The 25,435-nt window shown below is 46.1% G+C and overlaps 2 protein-coding genes across 4 annotated transcripts; one reads left to right on the top strand and one right to left on the bottom strand.

Moving 5' to 3' along the window:
• LOC124997700 (disintegrin and metalloproteinase domain-containing protein 11-like) lies at positions 1-19,564 on the top strand. 3 transcript variants are annotated; one of them, XR_007110993.1, is made up of 27 exons: positions 1-135; positions 1,766-1,829; positions 2,504-2,688; positions 5,949-6,025; positions 6,333-6,399; positions 7,997-8,079; positions 8,191-8,254; positions 8,354-8,414; positions 8,600-8,781; positions 10,197-10,268; positions 10,426-10,592; positions 10,677-10,761; positions 11,270-11,360; positions 11,857-11,908; positions 12,357-12,456; positions 12,642-12,713; positions 12,839-12,931; positions 13,110-13,190; positions 13,270-13,320; positions 13,406-13,469; positions 13,550-13,655; positions 13,961-14,080; positions 14,192-14,360; positions 15,117-15,228; positions 15,619-15,724; positions 17,374-17,391; positions 17,635-17,738. XR_007110993.1 is itself a non-coding variant. In XM_047571630.1 (26 exons), exons 1-26 carry the CDS (start codon positions 1-3, stop codon positions 18,003-18,005), a joined length of 2,742 nt encoding a protein of 913 aa, XP_047427586.1. In that variant the 3' UTR covers positions 18,006-19,564. The 3 variants fall into 3 exon arrangements, 2 of the variants coding, with proteins under 2 accessions (XP_047427586.1, XP_047427587.1); XM_047571630.1 differs by lacking the exon at positions 15,619-15,724 and having other exon boundaries at positions 17,635-19,564; XM_047571631.1 differs by lacking the exons at positions 1-135; positions 15,619-15,724 and having other exon boundaries at positions 1,550-1,829; positions 17,635-19,564.
• An 86-nt stretch (positions 19,565-19,650) lies between these two features.
• p3h4 (prolyl 3-hydroxylase family member 4 (inactive)) lies at positions 19,651-24,867 on the bottom strand. The gene is made up of 7 exons (XM_047571632.1): positions 24,307-24,867; positions 23,376-23,525; positions 23,102-23,273; positions 22,892-23,020; positions 22,660-22,805; positions 22,156-22,239; positions 19,651-20,185 (listed from the first exon to the last, which is right to left on the bottom strand). Exons 1-7 carry the CDS (start codon positions 24,748-24,750, stop codon positions 20,036-20,038), a joined length of 1,275 nt encoding a protein of 424 aa, XP_047427588.1. The 5' UTR covers positions 24,751-24,867; the 3' UTR covers positions 19,651-20,035.
• Between the last annotated feature and the right edge of the window lie 568 nt (positions 24,868-25,435).

Genomic DNA, 25,435 nt, shown 5'->3' with positions numbered 1-25,435 from the left:
ATGTGGGATTCCTTGGTGGAGACTTTTCTTCGTGGGTTTCCCAAGTTTCGCTTCCGAAGAACCCGCAGGCAAAGATGGCACAGACCTCAGATCTCGGTAATCGAAGGGAGCAGCCTTCTTTTTTCAAGTTCTGCCGTGAGTATCACTCGGAAATCTTCAAACGTATTACTTGAGAAATTAAACTTTTATTACCAAGTGAAGCGCATATCTGAAGACTGCTTTTCTTTCTTTCTTTCTTTCTTTTTATCGGCGAGCAGAACCACTGCCGAATCCCTGATTATTTGCGTCCGCGCTGTGTGATCAGTGGCACGCTGAAGATGCTGAGGATGTTTTAGTTCAGACAACGGCAGAAACGTCTGTTTGAACTCATGCCTGCCTTTAGAACTGCAACATCCCAGCAGCCTTGGAGGAGGTGCATATTTGGCCCTTGATGCTGCTGCACTCCCCCTGACGTTCACCCCTCCATCCCTTTCCGCAATCTCTCCTTCCCTGTAAGTCTCAAAGGGGGGTAAATGAAATATTCAAAGGGGACTGTCAGTGCACAATGTGCCTCCATTAGTGGGATGTGTTCCAGGATGGCTGCTAGGAGACTTTAACTGAACCGAGGAAGCCGAACCCTGCGGGTCAGAGGGCTGAGGCTGCATCACATGGATCACTGCAGGTCTCCAGTTTCAGCGTTCGATTGATCTCCAGCTAAGGTTCCCAAATGATTATATTCTGGTCCAGTGGCCATGTGACAGATACAATATCTTCCACTCATTACAACAGTAATATACCAGTACTGGAGTTCAGGTAAATGTTTGGATATCAGCCACGATGCTCATTTTAAACTCAAATTGCTCTTCTTCTTCTTCTTCTTCTTCTTCTTATTCTTATTCTTATTATTATTATTATTATTATTATTTCACAGACAAGTGTAACAGTAAACTGAATTGTTTATAGCTACATGAGAATGACAGAAATATCAGTTTGACTTGGTTACCACAGAAACCAACAAATAGGGTCTGTGCTGTATTTGTCACGGTGGATTTGTACCGGGACACACCTTCATCTCTGCAGACCCGTTTTCTGAATGTCACCGCATTCCGCCATTCTCATCCATTCACACCTCTCAGAAAATGAATGAACCGTTCGTCCCTGACCGCATTCATGGCCTTTCTTCGGCCGTGCACTTCAGCCGCCGGGCTGTCGCATCCTCTCCCTGCGCAGAGCTGCATGGCAACGGGAGGAGGAGGCTGATCGGGATGAGGGAGGGTACCACGGTCCCACGTGTCCCCCCTCACCGCAAACCCAACGCACTTCTCTTTGCTTTCCCATCCCTCCGTTTCCGCATAGCGCATGCACACGCACACATACAACCTCATCCATACACCCATACGCACCCGCGCAGCCTTGCGGAGCTATGCATCCGCGGCGCGCGCTCTCCCGTTCCTCACTATTTCCTCAATGATCAATCTGTAGGCCTGTATCGATCACCTCCTGCACAGGCCCGTGATTCATTTTTCATGATTGTGATATGCAAATCCAAATTCTCCGTAGCAGCGCTGGCCGGAGCTGAGAGGGCGAGAGAGAAAGATAGATAGATAAATGAGAGGGGGAAGAGATGACTGGACGCGCATCATCAGATGTTTAGCAGACTGACTCTGGATCTTCGCCATCATTTCTGCGGTTTCTTTTCTGGTCTTTTTCCTCTTCTCCATCTGCCGGGTTCGCGACACTCTGCGGCGGCGGCTCTCGATGCTGTAATCCGGGGGAATATGTGAAGATCATGCTGGCGGTGTGGTGCTTCATGGTCTTTGCTGCAGTGGGCGAGAGGCTTGCAGTCTCAGGTAAGGGAGAGGAGCGAGAGAGAGGGGGGTTTGGATCAAGAGCGGGAACACCCTTTACGTTTTCCTTTGCATCCACATTTTTTTTCTCCTTGACCAGCACTTTTCGGACCTGGGTGCAGGCTGTGATTTTATTGTAGCTGGATCTCGGTGCCAAGCAGCCCACTGGCCTGACAGCACAACCCGGCAGATTTGCTGCATCAACACATTTCCACCGCAGCTCATCTGCCTGTATCAAACGTACCCATTTCAAACAGTGTTCAGTACAGTCAACATCTAAACGCCTTCTTAATCAGGGGGCACTTTATTTGCATCAAGACTAATGATTAATTCATGTATGTAGGCCATATGTTTATGTCTTTAATGGTGTCAATATATACAGCCTTATTATACAGCCTGCAAGCAGTGACAAATATGTAGTCATTTTTTTATAAAAAGAACATATCCAGTCATCTTCTTATAATAGTAACCGATTAAGTATCATTTACTGGTCTGTGTGTTAAACTGGGTCACCAGACCATCAGCTCACAGACAACATTCTATATGTATGCCCACAGTGTGTAAAATATATTGCCATTTGCTCCGCTTAATAATAATAAAAGACTTCCAGGTCTAATGTCAATGGGATCACTGGCTGTGGCCGTAAGTTTCCCCTGTTGTGTCCCTGCTACCCACAGGTGTGGACAGGAGCCCGGTGCAGGATGGAGGCATGTGGGGCTGGTTTATCTCGAGGGGGCGGCCGGATAGTGGGGACATCGAGGTCACTTATCCAAAGAGGCTGGTGCAGCAAATCGAGTCAGAGGAGGAAATGGCTCATGACTTCTTGGATACCAGGGTGAAGAACAGCACCGGGGACGCCTTGGTGAGTCGTGGACACATTCTCGTTGTCACACAATGTCCTCCCGTTTTTCTGTTTAGCCCCACACTGTATCTGTACCCAGCATTTTCAATCTGTTGCTCTGATTAATGAATCTTCCCACAGAATGAGATAAATGTCACTCTGTGCTTTTTAAAATCAGTGTTTCCCAGATGGATAATATCTCTTTTTTTTTTTAAATCAGAAACTTATTACACCTAGAACAGTTGTCTGGACCAAAATAATATGAAGGCTGAATGTGCAAATTTATAAATCATAGGAAGCTTTGACAGTTTTAAGTGTTGTGCTGTGGATGCATCCTTTGCACCAAGCCTGTGTGGACGTATATGGGTGTGACAGAGTCAGTGTCATTCCGTGGATGGAAACCTCATTTTGCCCGTGCCTGTAAAACAGAGCAGCGTTCAGCTCTCTGCTGCTGCTCGTGCGGCTCCTGCTGCCCAGGGACGACGGCGCAGGGTGGTGTCTTGCAGCAGCCTCAACTCCTTGTGATTTTGACCCAGTTAGTCACTGGAAATCACTCCACGGTGAAGGAGTGTCAAGCCTCAGCATCTGGCAACAAGTTTTGAAACCAACACCAGCCAAGCTGCTTTGTGCGCCGGTGCGGGCCGTCAGTCGAGGAGCTCCTCAGACGTGCGCAATGCTTCCTTGTGGCCGCCATAATTTCCACGCGACGAAGCTCAGGCCGTCGTTGGCTATTCAGTCGTCACGTCCGATCATCCGCTTGCTGTGCTGAGTCCCCGGCTTCTTCATTATTCAGTAGTGTGTTGAAGTACGTCCCCATTAATTATGAAACAGGCCGGTGTAAGAAGTGCTGCCTGGACCAAGAGGCTTGAACGCTCCCCTCTCATTTTCTCGCTCTCAGATGTGATGTAGTTAATGCCATAGGCGCATTAGGCTCTGATCGTAGTTGTGATAACAAAACAAGAATAATTAGGTTTTTCATCTATCAATGAAAAAGTAATACCATTTATGACACTGATTTCAGTAGGCTTCACAAGTCCCTGCTTCAGCTGCCTCACTGTCTGGGCATGCTTTTATTTATTTATTTTTTTCTCAACTGGTAAGATGCTTGGAGTGAGGGACCAGATAAATTTAGAAGCAGCGGGGGATGAGCTGAACTTTCTATTTTGTCACATCATGCTGTGTTCCAAATAGATGAAGCAGCATTTCAGAGAACTGATTTGCTGATTTACTTTTACCTGTCGTGGTCATTTCACCTTCTCTTGGTACTGATGTGTAAATTATAACATGAATCTTAATCATGTTTGTTTTTGTTTTGTTTTTTTTAACTGAGACTGCATCACAGAAGCAAAGGTGCATCTATACAGATCAGTCATAACATGACCACCTTCCTAATGTTGTGTAGGTCTCCCTTGTACCTCCAAAACTTCTCAGAGAATGGACATGGGTCTTCTAAGGGTGCCCTGAGGTGTCCCAGGATGTTGTTAGATTGGTGGGGAGCCTTTTTGTCCTACGGGTTGAGGGGCATGGCCCCTGTGGATCATCCCACAGATACTTGATCAGTTTGGGATCCAGTGAATTTGGAGGTCCGGTCAACACCTTGTGCTGTTTTTCATGTTGTTTTTTTTTGTGTGTTGTGTGTGAGGACGTCTGCTGCCATCAATGAGTGTCATTGCTGTGGGGTGGGGATGTCTGGTCTGGTCTAGATGGGTTGTACATACCTAAGTAACATCCACATGAATGCCAGGTCCAAAAGTTTCTAACATGCTTTGTAAAGGTGGTCACTGTTACTTCTGTCAGTGGTTTGAATGTTGTGGCTGATGTACTTTTCCAGGATAATATTATTATTATTATTGCATTACTTTACCTGATAGGGATGATAGTGGGCCAAGTTCAGCAGGAAATGGTCTCAGTTGCAAAAGTCAGAGAGATGTATGTGAGTTATTGAGATAAGTTCATGTAGAAACGTGACACTTTCCATATAATTATAATATAAAAAATCACCTTCACTTTTGTCATCGCTATATTTGTGAGAACATGTAAACTTACTTACCTACACAATAAGTAAATGTATGCACTCTAATGCAACGGCCTTGCACTAAATCCCCTTTGTGACTGAACTGAATTTGAACTAGTCCTCTGACTAATATTGGGGTTGACAAAATAATAGAAAAACGTGTCAACACAACACAATACGATTCAGTAGTACTACAAACCACAGCCTCCAAAACCAAATCAATCATGGTTGAATCAACAGATCTCTCCGTTATTTGAAACAAATGTTAAATACCACGACCCTCTTGAAGAGAAGATTTAGTGCAGGGCTGTTATATTAGAATGTATTGATTTCCACTAGTGTACCTAATGAACTGGTAGATATGACTACTGATGGGAGAGATCTGGAGCTGTCGGAGAGCAGCTAATAAAAGAACATTGCTCGAAGAAATTTTCAGCCTCAGCTTCGCAACCGGCGACGATGAGAAGTCCTGTGCTGGGTGCAAAAAATGATTCAGCCTTCAACTGTGGAAACTCCGTCGTCGTGATGAGCCGACCTCGTGTTTGAGCAGTTTTGTCAAACGCTGCTAGAAGACTCTGGGACGGCGTTACTGTACAGTGACGGAGACAGAGCGTCCGTGAGCGCCGCGCTCCAGCCTCTCCAAGACAGTAGTAAGAAATCTGTTGTCTGTGCTCACTGGAGCACGGATAGTGATGCATTTTATCGTAAAAGCCCGGTGATTCACTGCAACCTGGTTCCTCCAGACTGAGATCAAAGCCACGTTGGCACAGTCAAAGCTGCTGAAGAGACACACACTGTTTAGTCTGCAGTAAATCTCTCGCTCTCCCTCCTGGCCCTGCTGTCTCCTCACCTCCTCAGCTCTGGCATCTGTCCATTAGGGACATTGGCACAGTGGGTCCGAATATGGACGATACCAGTAAAGTTTTCTCCACCTCCTCCTCTCTTCCTGCTGTCGCACCCCTCGCTGCTATCCATCCCTATCGCAAAACTCCAGCTTAGCTCTTTAAACAGCCGTAGCTCTCCGCGGTCTCGCCTCTCTGGGCGCTGGCAGCCAGCATTGATCAATACGGACTTTATCAATCATAATATTTCAGCTGCTGAGATGCTTTTAGGGCCAACATGGTATTGATTCTGCTGAATTATTCATGAGACTTTTTCAAAACTGCTCTGCGGCTTTTACCGAGTGACACGCTCAACTACAATTGTTCTTTTATCCTTTAATTTATCACCTGTCCAATCTGTCTCTCTTAACTGTTTTATTTGCCAGCCCATCCACTTGGCCCAGAGCTGTTTCCAAGTGGAAGCCTTTGGACGCACATTCACTCTAGACCTGGAACTAAACCAGTTAGTATTACCCTCCAAAATCTGTTTCCTTTTTTTTTTTTTTGGTCCACGCTTGTATCACTGGTGCTCTTAATTTACTGCAGCTGTTCTCATTAGCATTTCCCCACACTTAAGCAAATGCACTTACCGCCTCTATTATGTTACATGACAAGGTGGGGAATACAAATGTGGCGCACATACACAGACTCTCTGATTTTGTTAATGTGCCCAGTTAGGGGACACAAAGCGTTCTAAAACATGATTTTATTTGGTTGAATACAAATGATGCCGGATGCACAGATATTTATTCTCTCTCCTCTCTCTGCAGTCACCTACTGTCTTCGGACTATGTGGAACGGCACTTTAACCAGGACGACGTACCGTTGCAGGCTGTGGTAAGACTTTTGGCATGAGTTAAGGGATCTAAGTGAGTGAACTTGTCATTTGCAGCATAGAAATCAGCAAATTAAGGAGATGACCAGAGCGACAGACGCTGCAGCATTCCGTTCTTTGGCTGTGGAAAGTGAGACTTTGATATATTTTACACTGCCGCTGTTGCCAGTGAATTAATGAATGAAGTTTTTTCTTCTCAAATGCAATCCTGAACTGATCCAGAGCTCATAATGCGGCATGATTCATGTGCATGTTTTAAGGCCCTTTGACATGTATCTGTTTAATTAAAAGGACAAAACACACACTATTAGTTTTCTTTTTTTGTTTTATAGCTCATTCTTCAAGTGCTTGTTGTGTTTTATTGATGGAAGTGAATGCCTGTAGTGCCAGAGAATCGTCAGGAGACAACTTGACATCTAACATGATGTGTGCTTGTCAGGACAGACCAGAGGAATGTGACTGAATTCTGCTAGCCAGGAGGCTAATGGCTAATGTTTTTTTCTGCACAAATGTGCCACTCACTGCCCCCTGAGCACCTACCCACCCACCCACCTAGCCAGCCAGCCAGCCAGCCAGCCAGCCAGCTAGCACTACATGTCCCCACCCACAATCGTTCCAAACTCTCCTTTAGACGTCCTGACCAATCACAAGCCTGTTTCCATAGCAACCAGTTAGCTCCGCAGTGTCATTAAGTTCTTGGCAGCAGAGAGAATGAAAGAAGGCCGAGAGGGAGGGAAGAGCAGAGCTGTCACGAGAGGAAGAGACGAAGGAGGAGGGGAGATAAGGGGTAAAATTCTAGTTAATACATTAGTAAGATGAGCTGAGGGATCTTTTTTTTTTTTTTTTTTGGGAGGGGGTGGTGTGTATCTGGAGGGCATCAGTTTGTGCCCAGAGTGGTGGGAAGGAGAGAAGGCTTGCAGGGTTGGGAACGGAGACCTGTAGTCAGGCCAGATTGAGACTCAGCTGGATCGAGGGCTCACGTGACGATGCCACCGCTGCTGGACATGGCAGACGTGATGCATTCAAGTGTCACCAAACCCATCCTTGGCATCAAAATGCATTTTATTTTCAGTCGGAGCACTAAGGCGTCATTTGTTTCGAGGTCGAGGCAGCCCGCCAAGCTCAGTTTGATCCAGGTGAACCAGTGTTTTCTCACTTTTTTTTTTTTTTTCTTTTTCCACTCGTCCCGGTGGCTCTTCTCCACAGCTATAACCTTCTAAAGCTGTGTGAGTGTGAGCTGTTGTGTGAGTCAAGGTTGTTGTTCCTTCTGTTGCAGCCCGCGTACTGTAAAGTTATTCTATGGTCAAAATTTCCTAGTGTGCTGACAACATGAGTGTTAATTTATTGAAGAGATCCTTGAGCAGGGTCTACCTCCACTATTGTCAGCGGAGCAGGAGTACAGCATAGGATGCAAGTAGGCCACAAACTGTGCCAGGAGCTCGACAGCAGGGAGAGAGGGGGAGGAGAGTGGCGTATGCAGCGGTTCTTCCTCCGTGCGGAGCCATCACGACGGTTAATGAAGGATAAAAGCATGCCTGTGAAGCCTGGAGTGTATCAGCGGTGGTTATTCTGTGAAACAGTGGTTTGTTGTTCCCACAGGGAGGGGAGCACTGTTACTACCAGGGAAGGTTAAGAGGTCTACCAGAGTCCTGGGCAGCTGTCTCCACCTGCCATGGCCTGTGGTGAGCCCGATAGTAAATCTTTTTTTATGTCAAACGCCTGTTACCTGTGTATTCTTTGTATGCAAAAACGCCACGTTCCTTCACTCCCCTTGTCTTTCTGTTGCTCCTCAGTGGCATGTTCTCTGACGGCTTCTTCTCTTATGGGATTGAGCCCATTCACAATACGAGCAATCAGGTAAACGCAACTGGAGAACTGATGTAGTTATCATGTTTTTTTTTGGGTTTTTTTGTGTGAGTGTTTTAGCTCCTGATGTCATCTTTTTTTCTACCTCAGGATGACGGTGCTCACTTAATCCACAGGATGCCTGATATCAGACTTTCTCCTGACTGCCCAGGTACATGAGCACATTCACATCCTGCAGGCAATGGCCAAAGTTGGAATTCTTCACCACTGACCTGATAAAGGACAGTTCAGACATCGTGGTGATAGATTGCATGTTGTGTAGCCTTGACCACACTTGAGACAGTAATCGGTAGCGTCTCTCTGACTGTCTGCAGCTCTGCTTCTCCCTGTGTCCAGGCTGTGCAGAGGGCAGTGAGTGGGAAAGCAGAGGAGGTGACGGCGATGACGTCAGACCGGACCAAACAAGGGAGCAGCAGGTGTCTGGGGGGCTGAGGCGATCCAAGCGGTTCGTGCGCAAGCCCTCTGTCCAAACTGAGACCAAATATATTGAGTTGATGGTGGTCAACGACAACGAGATGGTGAGTCAGAGGGGCGCTAGATGTCACCAAGTAATCGCAGTGTTTGACTCATAGCCAGTCAGGATTTAGTTTCGTGCCTGTTTTCCCCTGTACATAGCTCCACTGCCACTAACAAAAAAAAAAAAATGAAGTATTTGCATTTGAGGTACTGACTAGGGAGTACCTGTGCCTAAATCTACATACCACAACTGATTATTTGGCTTTTATTTAGTTATCGCTTGTCTGACAGACGTCGTGCATGGGACTTTGAAAAGGCAGGTTTAAAAAATAAACTTTACTTTACCCCCCAATCAAAAGTCACATAATAATCTCATCATTGATGCATTAAATTGCATTTTATTTAAATGTCGACAATTTAATTAAAACTTCAGAGGACAAAATGTCCTAAACACTTTACACAGACACTTTCGCTATATTTATTTTTGTTGTTGTATTTATTGATTTTCAGGGATTTCATTTCTCATTTGCTGGGTAAAAGAGTCACAGGTGCTTGAGAGTCTGGGGGCATCATATTTGCCCCCAGATTTATTGAGACTTTGGTTATAGGTATATACTCAACCGGTCCAAAGTTTTAGAACACTTATATTTCTTTTTTCATTGAAATGTACGCAGTTTAATGTCTTGTTTTACTCTGAAATGAAAGCACAGACCAAATAAACAACAACTAAAAAAAGTTAATGGAATCGATATGTAACCCAATATATGCTAGACTTTAGACTCATCAAAGTAGCCGTCTTTGTCTGATGTGAACACACTTGTGACATTCTTTCTTTCTAAAAATGGAAATCAAATATTTTTCAGAGAGTTCTTCCCACTCTTGTTGCAGAAGTTCCCGGAAATATGTGGCGCTTTGCTTTGCTTTCACTCCTCCGTCCAGTTCATCACAAACCAGTTCCATGGGGTTAAAGTCTAGAGACTGACTGGACCATGGTCCACTCCATGTTTTCAAGCTTTCCATCGTGTTTTTATCCTGAGGTAGTTCTGGTAGAGCTTGGACTAAAGATTTGGGTCATTATCTTGCTGTAGGATGAAGCCTTGACCAACTACACCAGAGGATATTGTGTGTCAGTTATTTCTAAACTGATCTGATGTAGTTCCGACTTAAGGCTGGAAACTAAATGTTTATCTGTTTATTCATGTTAAACATCTGACTGATACATGAAATATGAATTGCCAGTAATTAGTTTATAGTAATATAGTCAAATGCATTACAGTAATTGTGTTTCCATCACGTAGCCCCAGTTTAACTAAAGTTAAGCTAAGTAGACAATGCTGATTCAAGAAGTGTCTGTAGACATAGGAATAAATTCACTCTTGTTGGTAAATCTAAATGCTCACGCTGATCATGGAGTGCCTATGTGAAAGAGCAAATGCAGTCCATCTCTTAACCCATCTGTGCATCACTGTCTCTGCAGTTTGTACAGCTGCACGGCTCTAGAAGCCAAACCAAGAACTTTGCCAAAGCCGTGGTCAACACAGCAGATACGGTGAGTGCTTTGTTTATAGGAATACAGTCCTCCTGCTGTCGAGCACCGAAATGCCACCTGTCAAGTGTGTGTTTGTGTTTGTGCGTGTGTGATAGCAGTCAGTGCCCCACATCACACCAACAAGGCAGCGCACTGATGGGCATTTTGTGGTTCCCAGATCTATCAAGAACAGCTGAACACGAGGATCGTGCTGGTTGCCATGGAGACCTGGACCTCTAAAAATAAGATGCCAGTAGTGGAAGACCCATTGATAACACTGCAGAACTTCATGAAGTACAGGAAGGACGCCATCAAGGAGCAGAGTGATGTCGTCCACCTGTTCTCGTAAGAAAAAACTAATTAAAAAGCAGACAAAGGGACACGGTGAGAACACATGATTTCTAATCACGGCTCTCCTGTGCACCCCAGAGGGCGTACATTTCACAGCAGTCGCAGTGGGACGGCCTACACAGGAGGAGTGTGCTCTCCGACAAAAGGAGGAGGAATTAATGAGGTGAGGACAATCTGAGAAGGTTACATTCGAGGCTGCGCTTCATTCATTCATTTCAGCTAAAAACTACAAATGACTGACTCTTCACTAGTCAAACGGATCATTCAAACCAAAGTCGAGTTGCATGTAGTTGCATGTTTCTGTATTTGTTCTACTTGAGACTTAAATGAGAAGGCTGGGGGTTGCAAGGGGCTAGCAGCTAACCTGGATCTTGTGTCTCAGTCAAGAAGTACTCCATCACATAATTCCTGTTCGAGTACTTCACTTGATTGTGTGTAATTTGTTCATATTTGAGCTGTGGAGATGCTGGTAGGCGGCTTTTCATAAGAGCCTGGCTAACTGTTGCCCTTTGTTTTCAGTCTTGGGGGAAAAGTGAGCGCTTACTCCATTTACATATTTAGATTCATAGAGATAAGGAGGTAGCATGATGCGGAGCAACTACCTGAAGGATTCTGTCATACGGCCGACCCTGTGTCACAGTAATGCATCCATCCATGTGAATTTCTTTCAGTACGGGAGTGCCGCTGCCATGGCCATCACTCTGTGTCAGAGCCTTGGTCAAAACATTGGAATGAGGTGGAACAATGCACGTAGCTCTGCAGGTAAGACGGCAAGGAAAGTTCCACAATGCAGGGATGTATAAACCGAAATCAAAGGAAGAGAAAGGAAGATCGGTGTGGGCAGGATCAGTGCATGAGAAGCTGGTGGTGGGAGTGGAGGTGTTAGTGGGGGAAGAATGAGAGAGAGTATTGGGAGTTGATGTCCCTGTCCAGCAGCTCTCTTCTGTAATTAGACTTTTCCATTAGGTGATTAGTCACCTGCATCCAAGTAGAAGGGGGCGGTGGTTAAAGGATCGCTGCCACTGAACAATGGGCCATTTGATTAATGCCGAAGAACCATCAGGTCCATTATTCAATGCCAGGAAAAAAAAGATCCGTTAGCACTCTCTCAGTAGGACCCACACATCGGCAAAGGCTTCTCATACTTCGCTGCAGAATCACTGAATTGTCAGAAAGGCCGATCGCCGCATCTTTTCATCCCTGCTTTGTCGATATCATCTTTACCCTTCTCCTCTCTTCCATCTGCTCTTCTTCACAGGAGACTGCAGGTGCCCAGACGCCTGGGTGGGCTGCATCATGGAAGACACCGGGTAAAATCCCTCTTAGCAGCGATTTTTCTCCTGTTCATTTCACTCGGTTAAACAATTAAGCACCTGTAACGGAGAGATGCTCTGACTTTAACTCGGTTCTCATTTAGCCAAGCAGGTGATAATCACGGCAGATTGCACTCGACGCTTTGAGCAAATTTGTGGAAACACTAGCGTGCCGACCACCGTTAAAGTAAATGGCCAATTAAAAGTATTTACTACATGAGTGATTTGGATTTTGCTCTCACTGCCAGATGGAAACAATGCAGATTTCAGATATTTCTTTTGAGTAATATCCTACTGCAGATGGTAACATTTCTGTCAGATTGCGAAGTGATGGCACACACCCCCACAGTGGATCTGGCGTTCCCTACTGGCAAAAGGAAAAAAAAAAAAAAAAGCTTATTTTATTTGTCACATAATGTCTTGATCTTCATGCGTCTTCTTGCAGATTCTATCTGCCCAGAAAGTTTTCTCGCTGCAGTATTGACGAGTACACCCAGTTTTTGCTCCAGGGGGGCGGGAGCTGCCTCTTCAACAAGCCCAATAAGGTGAGGTGCGACATGGAGACGTGGCCATCGTCACTTTTACTTCCCCAGAATACATATTTACTTAGGGTAATGTGTTCTAACACCTCTCGTCCCATAACTCCTTACTTAAGTCCAAACATTTATGTCGCCTCGTTCTTTCTTTCTGAATGGTATGTGTTTACACATTTACTTCTTGTGACTCTCAGCTGTTGGACCCCCCAGAGTGTGGGAATGGCTTCGTGGAGGCAGGGGAAGAATGTGACTGCGGATCCCAGGTGGTGAGTAGCCAGCAGGCCCTCTGCTCTTAAAGTCGCTGCGGATGGACGGCGCCTCCGCATCACGTCTGCGCCCATTATGACGGCGTAGCGTTGTTGAACATTTGTTTTCCTGTTCGCGGCTGCAGGAGTGCGCTCGTAGCGGAGGAGCCTGCTGTAAAAAGTGCACCCTTACCCATGATGCAATGTGCAGTAATGGACTCTGTTGCAGTGGCTGCAAGGTGAGCCGACCTACTGTATGTTCCAACAAAGTCATATTCAGGGCTTATTGCCCACTATATGTCATCAAATTTCCTCGTAGTTCTGATATGTTCAATAACCTGTTCTCATACAGTGACAAGACAATAGCAAGGAAATAATTAACTTAGTCAGTGTGTATTTTGTATTTCTCTATTGTAGTATGACCAGAGGGGCGTGGTGTGTCGAGACGCTGTCAATGACTGTGATATCCCAGAAACCTGCACAGGGGACTCCAGCCAGGTAGCTCTTGGGGTAAAAAAAAAACAAAAAACAGTGTCTTACATTCGCTTAAGTGTTAAGCACATTCTTTTTTCTGCAGTGCCCTCATAATGTCCACAAGCTGGATGGCTACATGTGTGATAATAGCCAGGTAAGTTCGGCTCTGTGCCATGTTGTCCTATCTGGAGCTGGCCCTGTGGCACACTTGATGAGAACTGTTTCATCTTCGTCTTCAGGGCCGATGTTACGCTGGCCGATGCAGGACTCGTGATGGACAGTGCAGGGGACTCTGGGGCTACAGTACGTATATATATTACATGGGCAGTATAACTGTCTCTTCCATCCTGCTTGGTTAAGAATATGTCCGATTGCCATCCCAGATTCAGCAGACCGGTTTTGTTATGAGAAGCTCAACGCTGAGGGGACTGAGAAGGGGAACTGTGGTCCACGTCCTGAAGGGCAAGGGTGGCTGCAGTGCAATAAGCCGTAAGTTGCACATTCCTGATTCCTTTTACCGGTGTTCTGGTAGAGTATGTTTCATTTGTTCTGCTTTTTTGTGCAGTAAATGGTGTCGTTAGTTGGATTTCATGCAGATGTTATACTGCTCAGGTTTGTACCTGAAGCACCACGTCTGGGGTTTAGGGTTGAGTTAAGGATTAAGATCATTCAGAAATTGGTGAAGCACATTAAAGATGGTTAGATGTTGCATAGATGATGTAAAAAATCCATCCAACTTTTTTCACCCATGTCAGCAGAAATAAAGTCTGATATGTGCTGTATTCTTACGTCAGGGATGTTCTATGCGGCTTCCTGTTCTGTGCCAATGTCACCTTGAAGCCAAAGTTTGGAGACCTGCAGGGTGAGGTGACCAGCTTCACCCTCTACCACCAGAACAAATACCTGGACTGCAGGTAAGCTCCGGCACATTTGCTCACATTTTGGGGGGCACCAGGGTTGTTGCAGTGTTTATAATGGTAGCCCCCCTCTCCCGCCCGTCTGACACGTTTGGATGCTTCACTCAGAGGTGGCCATGCTCTGCTGGAGGACGGCTCAGACCTGGGCTATGTGGAGGATGGCACCCCTTGCGGTCCCAACATGATGTGTCTGGAGAGACGCTGCCTCCCTGTGGCAGCGTTCAACCTCAGCACGTGTCCGGGGTCCAACTCTGGACGGATTTGTTCTGATCATGGGGTAAAACGAATTTCAGCTCACTCAAACAAAACAGATTTCAGGAGAAAAGACTATATCAGGCTACATATTAGATCAGGGGTCTACAACGTTTTTCAGGCCAAGATATATATGTGTCCTATATTGAACTCAACCTAGTGCAATGTATAAATACACACTATTATCATTTTGCGTTCAATATTAAGCTATTCAAATAATACAGAGGTTCAAATATTATTTTTATTGTTTCAAACGTGCAACATTAGGGTTGTCGTGCAACTACCGTAAACAAAGCGATCCATTTTGGCCTCAGTAGTTGGCTAATGGTAGCGAGCTGCACTGTTAGCTTCTCTTCTGCTAATACTGCAGCGTGCTTCTGGAGTTCACCTGTGGACTGAATAGGCTCTCGGCCAATTGCGGGGAATCTGACAGTCGGTGTGTAATATGTGGCCCTGTGATTGGCTCAATAGTGTTAGGGGTGGGGTATCGCTCAATGACTGACTGATAATGTATTCTGTCTCCATTTATCCCTTTACTAAGATATGTTCAATTCTTGTTTAAAGAAATTAAATTTGTGGGGGAAAATTAAAAAAAATAAATAAATTAAATTGCGACCCCCTCCAGTACCTCCATGGACCCCTTAGGGGTCGCGGACCCCCTTTTGAAGACCTATGTAATAGATGATAACCTTTTTCTAAATGACACAAACGTGTGTGGGACCTGCTTGAAATCAAATCGGCAGACATTCTAGACTTTTCCCCCTCTTCCTCTCTCTTGCAGACCTGCAGTAATGAGGTGAAGTGTATCTGTGACCGGGACTACACGGGAAAGGACTGCAGCGTCTTTGATCCCATCCCCGAGCCTACGGTCGCGACGGGCCCAGAGAAGAAAGGTCCATAGCAGCCGTCAAAACTGTCCGCGTCTCTCTCTCTCTGTCTGCCCGTCATACCCCCCAACCCCCTCATAGTCTCTCCCCATCGTCACCGTACAGCTTCTTTATGTACTGACGCCAGGTGCGATATCCTCTCCCACAAACACAACGGCGGGCAGTTCACCTGAATCCCGCGAGAAAGTTTGCATCGATATTCAGAGCGCGCGGCGTTGTCCTTCCTGCTGAGTCTCGGTTTCAATGTCGGAAGAGAGTGTGGGTGTGTGTTGAGACACATTAATCCGTTCAAGCATATGTGTGTGTGTATACGGTACGTTTGGTGAGCGTGGTGGCAGTGTGCAGCATGTGTCGCAGGCAGCGCCACACTCAAGTGTCTTCCTTACTTTCTTGCAGTCTGACAGTGACACAGAGCAATTGAGCAGCTGCTCTTATAGGGCCATAAAAGCCAGAGCAAGAGGGTGTCCAGCTGAAAGAGCGGGAGAGGGGGAATGAGAACAAAGTAATAAAACACTCTCTCCTTTGTTTTCTATGTAACTGTTGTCTCCCCTGACCTCCCTCGCTCACCCGCCTGTTGTCCCATCTCCACCCCACGTCCTGGTTTCCTCCTCTTTCCCCTCATCTCTCTTTCTCTGTCTGCAGGTATCTTATCATCTCCCTCTTTCTCTCCGTATCTCTCTAGTTGATGTTGTTGATGTACGGTGTTGATGCTGTCCTCTGACGTGTGTTTTTTTTTTAGTGGTGTTGTTTTATTTCTGCCCTTCCTCTTCCTCCTCCTCCTCCTTCCGCACCCTTCCTCCCCCCTCCTTCCTCTGCGCAGGTCCCAGTGGCACCAATATCATAATAGGGTCCATCGCAGGTGCTATTCTCCTGGCAGCTATAGTCCTAGGGGGAACAGGCTGGGGATTTAAGTAAGAGTTCTGGCATGCCTTTGTGTACCTGTCTGCTTCTACCTAAAGGACCCCTCCCGCCCCTCCCACTCTCACCCCTCCGAAATAGACGCCCATTCGCAACTCATTGCCCGAACCCTGGGGAGGGGGGGATGGAGAGTCTGAGAACTGCTTTCGAATCAAGACATCTCACTCGGTTTTCCTTTCAAAATTTTAATCGGCTCCATCCTGCATTTTTTTTTCCCCTGCCCCTCCCTCCCCTCACTAGCCTAGCAGTCTGTAGAGATAACAGGGAAGAACCAGGATATATAGATTTTTTTTTTTTTTCTACCAGGTACTCTGCAGAACTTCTCTGAAGTCAACTAGATCTGACTTGACTTACTTCACTGGTGCCACATCTTGGAAGTTCCCCCAACGTGCAGATTCCCCTGACCTATATATTCAGTCTCCCAATAGAGATATACATATATATAAACATATATATATATTTTTAACTTGAGCCTTTTTCCCTTTGCTCTACTTTTGTTCTTTCGGTGCTCTTTTAAGTCCGTGCATCCCCTTATCTCTCGATAGGCAGCGTCCTAACCCCAAACGTCCTCGCTCAAGTGCCTCTTCTGCACTCTTCCACCTTTGCATGCCCGCTACTGTTCACTCCTTATGGTCTGACCTAAAAGGACTGCTCCCGTCTTAGTCACAGTTTACATTCCTAGAAGAATTTTGGCTGAAGAAAAACATATTCAAGTGACAATTTGGCATGCACTGAGTCCTTTTAGGGCCAGAGGTAAGTGTCTGTGCATGTGTGCATGAGCTGTAAGCAGAAAGGTTTTTGTTCTTAGACGGCAAACTTAGAGCGATAGTTTCTGATGTGGAGCTCTGGCAGACCCTAAGAGGCAGAGGGTGCCATGACTTCTGTAGACCTGCTGCATGTGACGCCATCACTGCAATCTGACAAGAAAAAATGAGGAAACGACCAGTAGATAAATAATGGATTGGCTGACTGAGTCATGATTTTTTTTTTTGTCCTGAAATATTGCATAGTCATGGCTAATTATGTATAGGCAGTCCAGTGTGAAAGAAACTGAAAAACTGAACCATGAGCACCTTTCATATTAAACTGCTTCATCTAAACAAATAGCTACACAGATTCAGTTTACTATATGAATTTTACTTTATGCAAGCTCTAATACAAGATCTGATTGTTTCTGTCTTAATATGTGGTGTTTTTTTTGTTTTCTCTCCTGGCATGTTCCATCGGATGCAGGAACATTCGAAGAGGAAGGTATGTCCTTTCAGCGCCATGACCACATCACACTCTGCCCACAGATCTCCCAGAAATACCTCAGTCCCTTCATCCTTTATCTCTTCCCCTCAAAGCTCATGAAGTTCATCTTTCTAAATACTAAATACTTCTCAACCCTCTCCACTCCAGGCATATTCATCTCCTGTCGCCTGCATGGATTTGTCTTTCTACAGCAGTTTTTCCATCCTGCTAATAATCACTCCATTTTGAACTCTCTTTCAGATCTGGTGGAGGATAAGATCTCTGTTTGTCTTTCCGTCTCTGTGTCCTGTCCACTTCTGTCTTCCTCCTCGCACTGTGTCGTTTCCACATTGAAGAAGAGGGGAACAAAAAAAAAAAGAAAGTCTTCCACTACGGTCCCAAAATCTCTCCAAACCTCTTCCGATTGTCGTTTCCTCCACGCACCCGTCCACTCCTTTCGTCCGTCCTCCAGCTGGGCTCCGTCCTCCTCGATCCTGTGGGGGCCCCCTCTCCTCTCTCCGTACCAGCCAAATCGCACTCACGTGGCCGCTGCCAGCGTGCCACTGAGGATCGGGTCCGGGCCACACCTGCGGGAGACGCCAGGGTCTTCCTCCAGCCCAGTGGCCCTGTGAATGTGTGCGTTGGTGTCTGCGTCCTTCTTCTCATGTCTCGGGACAGTCTGATAAAGAACATATCAAAGGTGGTGGACCAGTTTGATATGCGACACGTCTTTCCAACTCCTGCCCTCCTGCCTGCCTGCACACGAACGAAACTGGCCACCTCTCAAGTCCGCCGGCAAATGCTGGACTAGCACACAGGCCGACCCATCCAACAGACTGGAACAGGAACAGGACAGCCTCCTTTTTTTTTTCTTAAAGGAGAAGGATCTGAGGCGCAGTTCCTCCGAGGCCAGGCCTTGATTGGTGCATCTTAAAGTGGACAGCAACCGGTTTTAATCTACAACATTCAGACAGGTGAAGCAGGAATTTTACATTTGGGTTGTTGTCGGCGTGTTTTCCAAAGAGACACCGAGGAAGAACCGATATAAGGTTGTTCTTAACTTAAGGCGTCCTACCTGCCCACTCTCACGCCCACTCTCACAAGTATTCAGGTACAACAAAAAAAAAAAAAGAGAAGGAAGGAAGCTAGGTGTTAAGGTTTTGGGATCATTTTAAACACACTATGAAGCAGCAGAGACCGTAACTTAGTGTTTTCAGCGACCGACTGACCAACATACATTCCACAGTATCTGTCTGTGCGTGCTCACCACTTTCAGGCCCCAAGTTTGTACGCTTAGGAGGTGTCCTCTGTCGTGTGTCTGCTCCAGAGTGAATGTACGCGTGCAAGAGATTTTTAAAGAAAGGATTAACGTTTGCGTGTTTACATGGGTGTTAGGGGCAGCTGTGTCCATGTACACCTCGACGCTCCTCCTATCACAGGCCGATAGGCGGGTTTTTACCTCTTAGAATATCAGCTCTTTGTACAACCACATTGTGTGCGCCGCTGCAGCCATGGCACCGTAAAAAGCAGCACATTAATAAAGAACCGTTTTTATGTCACGCATCATCAGAAAATGAGCACTAGCCAACTGTATGCACACCTGTTTGTAAATAAGATATACTGAATGTGAAATGCAATGTACGAAGATTTCTTTAAAGCCGTGTTTAAATTCTATCAGCCGTCGCTAGCGTATAGCTATATCCCCCGACACGACCTGCATCTGTAAAATCCCCCCCGTCCATGCATCCTCGATCGTGGCAAATCAGCTAAGCTAGCCAACTTGTCATCTCTTTTCACTGAAATGTCTCTTTTTGTACATTTGTTGATAGCCCTGAGTGAAGGCCTCAGCCCAGGAACTTTGTAATGACCCCTCCCCCCACTCCCTCCCTCTCTGTTGTAAATGAGATTAAAGATGACTTGGTTTGGGGTCCAGGAAGCAGCTCGTCTGATGCTGTATGAGGTCAGTTTGAGCTTTGCACTGCAGCAGCTGCACTGTTGGTATTGCTACAATGTGTGCTGAGTTGGTATCTAATACAATTGGGAGAAGAGGGAAGAAAACGAGACGCATCTTAACCCATATTTTTAGACACTATCTTTTTGAAGTAAGACGGTGAATAAGAAAGGACTGACTCGAAGCTTGTAGATGGATTAAAAATGAAGGGGAAATAAAATGCTGAAACATGAAACCACACCTCCTCCTCTCACATCTCGCTGCCTCTCTCTGTCTGTGGTGATCGTTGCACCTCCTCCGTGTCTGAGACCAAAACAGCCGAAAGGTATATTAAAATATTACTTTAATTGTGAGCAACACATTGTTTAGCACGAGAAAAGCTACATGCCACCTTCCTTATTCCCGATGACAGAGGATTCTGCTTTCATTAAATAAAAACTGTAGAAAAGGCATTAGCAGGTCAGACTAATGACTAATTATGAGGTTTCTAAAGGCTGATGTCGGTCAAGACACCATATGTCTCTGATCTCGATCAACATGGCGGGTACGTTTGTCCTTTTATTCCTCAGCTGAAAGAGCAGACGTGTATGAGTTGTGCTTTTTCTCTTCAATACTAATGGGAATGTCTTGTTCGCGGAGGGCTCAACGTTCTTTGGTTCGTTGTCATGAGAGGTGGGACGGAGTTGGATGAGGAGGGAGCGCGGGAGATGCTCAGTCTGCAACCTCTCCGGTGTCCCACTTAGTTTTGGGCTCCTGCCACCATTCGGCCAGGAAGGACTCCTCGTAGTCTCCCATGCCTTCAAATTCGGCGTCGGGATGCTCCGAGTCGGATGTGGCCGTTTCTTCTGGACTCACCACGTCCTAAAGTGAAACACACATGAGCACTTCAGTAAGCAAGAATTTAATCCTATCTGTCATAACTGATACGTTTCCTTCAGTTTCTCTATAAATCTGTCGCTCTCGCACCCTGTAATTCAGTTTAAAGTTTTCACAGTCCTCCTCCTCCTCCCCTCTCTGGGGACCAGCCAGTGTTGAGCTGGGAGGGGCCGACCTGAGTTAAATGGATGTGGCACAGTCTCAGTGGCCGACACCTCCCAGCCACATACCACACGCTGCTGGCGGAAAGCACAGCCCTCCACCCCTTCTTCCTCCCTCAGCCTTCACCCCCTCTTTTCTTCCTTTTCCTCCGCGTGTCCACCGGCTCTGCCGCTCCGAAATAAAGGTCAATGCTCCCGGACATGTCTGAAGCCCCTCAAGTGAACTGAGTGAAATCGTGTAATTTGTACCTTGGAGCAGGAGGGCGCAATCATCCACTTAAGCCGCTGTTACTGTGTGAAGTTAAAGTGTCATCTAAACTTGTCTAGTCATGAAGAGGGAGAGTTAGGGTTTTATCTTCTGAGATGTCTGGCTCTGAAACCACCGCCGCCACCCCTGCACAATGGAGGTTTGTGGAATTGTGTATGTGCCGTTTAACAAAAAAGAAAAACTAAATCTCAGAGATGGATATCTCAGATCAGATCAGTGTAGCTAGATTCTGAAAACATGTCTTTGGGAGAACTTGTTTTTCTCACTACTTTGGAAGGATATGTCTATGTGGTGACTCTTGCTCAAGGACAGTTCTGGAGAGTCTGTGTAGAGTGTTCTCCAACTTTTAAAGAAAGAACAGAGGCTTCATTCTTCCTCTAACTTTTCGTAGTAGTTTCAGCAGCTCTATTCATTTATTCAGTCTGGTAAATAGTTCACACAGCTTTCTCTACTTGAGCTTTTGTTACACCATGTTTTACCATTTCATATTATTCTGTTAGCCTCAGTCATGGCCGGTGGCACACTGTAGGGTTTGATTAGTAACTAGTAAAAACATGAGATGCATTCTCTAGAGCCAGTGTTTCAGTTTTAGGCTATTGTACAACTGTGGCCACGCACCATTTCCCCCTTAAGATCAAGTTTTAATTGAACTGTTCATTTATGACGCTCGTGAAAGAGGAGCAGCTTTCTGTTTTCAAAGTGCTCATTCTAAAGCAATGAAAAGACAATGATTCATATTTTTAGGTGATTATGCTGAGGCATGAGCGTGTTGGAACACGAAAGGTGCTTTGTGGTGTTGTGTCCATTCTGGGCTACTGTAGAAACATGGCTGAGCATCACAGAAGAGGGCTCTCTTTCTATCTCTCTAGACGTAAAAGTCAGCAACATATAGTGTATATTTGCTTTGCAAACTCTGAAACCAGAAGGAAGAGATTTACATGTTTTTGTTATATAATAATTATTACATGTTCTCTCATAGGGGAAACTAGAGCGGCTGCTAGTTCAACAAAAATACATTCTATGGGCTGGGCTATGGTAGAAATGTGACAGTGTAACACATTAAGCTAACCAAACACAAATCCTCCTTTCAAGGTGATCGCACACTTAAAATATACCAGTCAGCAGCAACATTAAAACTCTGCCACAACACACACACAAAAACCATTTAGGAACAACTCGAATAACATGAAAAGAAACACAGCACCTAGACCCAAAACTGATCAAGTGTCTGTGGGATGATCCACAGAGGCCCCTCCACTCAACCCACAGGACCCAAAGGCCCCCGACTGACAACATTCAGTTTTCCAGACACCACAGGACACCCTCAGAAGACCCATGTCCACTGAGAAAAAATACTAGGAAGGTGGTCATAATGTTATGTCTGATCGGTGTATCGCTACGAACGCTACCATTTCTGCTGAAAGTTCCCACCACTGCTACACACTGGTCCTCTGAGCTCATGACATCATCATGCAGCTGTGTGCTGGGTTTGTCGCCATCTCTTGCAGCCAAGAGCAGAAACGTACCTCGTCGTCTATTTGTAGGTAGTTCAGTGCAAACTCCAGCATCTCCTTCTGTTTGGTTGTCTGGTTAAAATACGTCTGGGCCTCCTGTAAAATAAAAGGGACATCAGCTCTGTTGTTGACTCGGGCAGGGGACAAGAACAAAGCAAGTTTGTATTTTTTGTTTACTGCCTTTTTCCGCTCTCAGTTTGGAAACCACAAAGTGTTTACAGCAGTGCCAAGATGCATTTGAAACTGGGGCGAAGGAGTTTATGAGATAACCCAGCTCAAACCGGGCAGACGCCAGCTGCTACCAAATCTACACCATGCAGTAAAGAAAAAAAAATAAAATCTGCCTTCACACGACTATATGAGTGCCTAATTACCACCCTGGGATTGTGTTAATGTTCGCACTGTGACCGCTCTGCGCCGCCATCCTCCTGCTTCGCTTTAGAATAGCTGGTGTGAACTCTCTGCAGCCTCTAAACAATCCAAGTGAATTTGGAGGTCAGGTTTTTTTTTACTCACGGGCCGAGGCTGGAAGTCTGGTTCCTGGAGGCCCCACTGTGACCTGTAGAAACGATAATAGGCCACGTTTTGCAGCATCACCTGGTCTTTGGGGTCAAACAGCAGGTAACTGGCTGCACACGGAGCCGCGTTTTTCACGTCATTCACTGGGAAACGGGACAAAGCAGCCGCGTTAAGTGCACGGGCGTACGCTGACTGCTGCGGAACACAGAAAAGCAATCTACGGTCTTACATTTATAATATGAAAACTGGAGGTAGTGATACATGGTGGCCACAAACTTCTCCACAAAGAAGCCTCCGACGCTGGGGGTCAGGAACTCCTCACATTTCACTCTGCACTTCAGCACATCGGTGTAGAGATCTGAGGGAGGCAGGAAGGAGGAAACATTATTTTATACTCAAACATACTAAAGTAAAATGCTCCGGAGTTGCTTTAACTTACCAGCCAGGGTGGGATAGAAGTCTTTAAACTCTAAGATCTCATATGAGCCCTCACAGCCTGCTAAGCAGAGGCTGTATGCTTCGAAGTACTGCGTGATGGCCTGCTCCATGTTCCGGGCACTGCTGCTGAAGTCTCCGCTGTTGTAGAGCATCACACTCTTGAGGAAAACGCTCTGCAAAGACAGGTGTTTTTTTTATTTTAATTTTTTTTTATTTTAGAGGTCAGAGCTCAAACAGAGTGGCTTTTATCTGCGCATCGAGTCTGAGACGCCGACCTCATACGGCTGCTCCTCGTGGTCGATGAGGTACTCCTCCACGTCAAACATCGTCTTGTAGTAGTTCATGTTCTTGGTCAGCGACGGGTCGTCAGGGTTCTTCTTCAGGAAGGTGTGAGCCGCTGACACCGCCTTCTCCAGGTTGTTAAGCTGGAGCAGAGGAGAAAATGGGTTCAGTCTCTCTATTTTCAACTAACAGATATAGATGTTGGAAAAGTATTATGATAATGTAATAAATACAAGTCTATCCCCAAAAAGTACACTCTTTAATGGTGCTATAATGACAGTAAACAAGTGAAATAAGAGTTATAGTAGTCCTGTGTGTCACATTAAAATCTTATATGTTGCTAAAGGATTATCTGAGTTAAAGTGTCCATGCATTTTACTCCACCAAATAATCAATTTTATTCCATGGCCTAGCATGATTTTACGCACAAATCTAAACCAATCAAAGCCAGTGTTCACGCCTCGTTGGGAAAACTCGTCTCCATCTCTGTGCCTGGCAGAAAATAATAGGGGGATTGTTTTCAGGGGAACACTGGAAGAGACGTGGCACAAGCTCAACTACCGCCCGCTCTGCAGGAGGGAGCACCAAAGCGGCAGGGAAAACTCTGCTCCTCATCTGTCTGACTAGAAGTTTCCCGAACTCAGGCGAACTCGAGGATCCCCGCTCTGTTGAGCGGCTGCGTCCGTTACGCACAGTTTTCCCCACATTGACGTTGGCCACTGTATGCTCCCTATGCATATGCTCAAACTCCACTGACTTTATAACGGGATGTCGAACCTGTATATGACACTTCCCTGCGTCTGTAGTGACTCTCAGAGTCGTCTTCACTTGATTGGTTCGGTTTAAGCAGTTGCAACTTCAGATTTAAAGGCCCACGCTCATCTTTGCGAGATTGAGAACAAAGTTTGGTGATCTTGGTCTCACCTGGTAGTAAGCATACTGAATGTACCGATAGGGTATTCGTTTCTCGAAAGTTTCCAGCAGATCCCTCCGCGGGTACGTGAGCTTAAACACTGGGAAGTCCGCCTTGCACTTTTTGAGGCACGCAGCCCTCAGCAGGATGTGGCGCACGACACGGAGGCTGCTGTCCGCGAACAGGGTGTCGTTGTCCCGGCTGACGGAGCTGCAGCTGCGGCCGCAGAAAGCCTCGCTGTCCCGGAGCAGCCGGTGGAGTCGCAGGCTCAGCTCCAGGAACTTGACGCTCTCGTCCCAGTTCTGCGTCCCGTACTGCTCCAGCGCGTAGCTGTACGCGGACTCCAGCGGCATGATGTCCTTCTCGGGGAAACTTCTGAAGCTGTACTTCTCATACTGAGCCTCCACCACAGCGGGCAGGAGAAAGGCCAGGCACAGGCTTGCGAGGAACATCATGACCTCCACCGGCTCCGACAGCAGTCCCTCTATGTGTGTTTTGAATGGATCAGGACACTTCCTCTGTCTTCACCAGGGGCTGCTCATGTCTGCCTGCACGTAGGCTCTGGAAGACCTGTAGAGCTACACGCTGAGAACACCATCCCCCGGTGAAGACTTTCACAATAAAAGCTGGATAGCTCTGTTATTCTAACATGCCAGGAAAAAAGAACATCCTGCAGATCGTTATATTATAGTGAATGTTCCGAACACTTTCAAACCTGAAATCATTTTCAGCACAATCATCATAATTGGAACTCCTCTCAAATTCTTTGGACCCATCGTTCATTCATGTGGATGTTACATGCAGCACCAGACCAGACACCCCCACCCCATAGCAATGACACTCCTTGATGGCAGCAGACATCCCCAGCAGGATGCAGCCAGACACGGACACACAAACAGTTTAGGAACAACTCAAAAATGCATTAAAAACGGCACAAGGTGTTGACCTGACCTCGAAATTCACTTGATCCCAAACTGATCAAGTGTCTGTGAAGCTAGGTCTTCCCTTCAACCCCCCTGGACCCAAAAACAGGACCCCCTGTTAACAACAATCCTGTTGCCAGACATCACAGGACACCCTCAAAAGACCCATGCTCAAGCTCAGAGGAGCCACAACTGTTTAGGAGGCTCAAGGGGTATA

This window comes from Mugil cephalus, chromosome 20, assembly GCF_022458985.1.
Source record: "Mugil cephalus isolate CIBA_MC_2020 chromosome 20, CIBA_Mcephalus_1.1, whole genome shotgun sequence".
NCBI lineage: Eukaryota > Metazoa > Chordata > Actinopteri > Mugiliformes > Mugilidae > Mugil > Mugil cephalus.
This window is presented reverse-complemented; position numbering and strand designations above follow the sequence as displayed.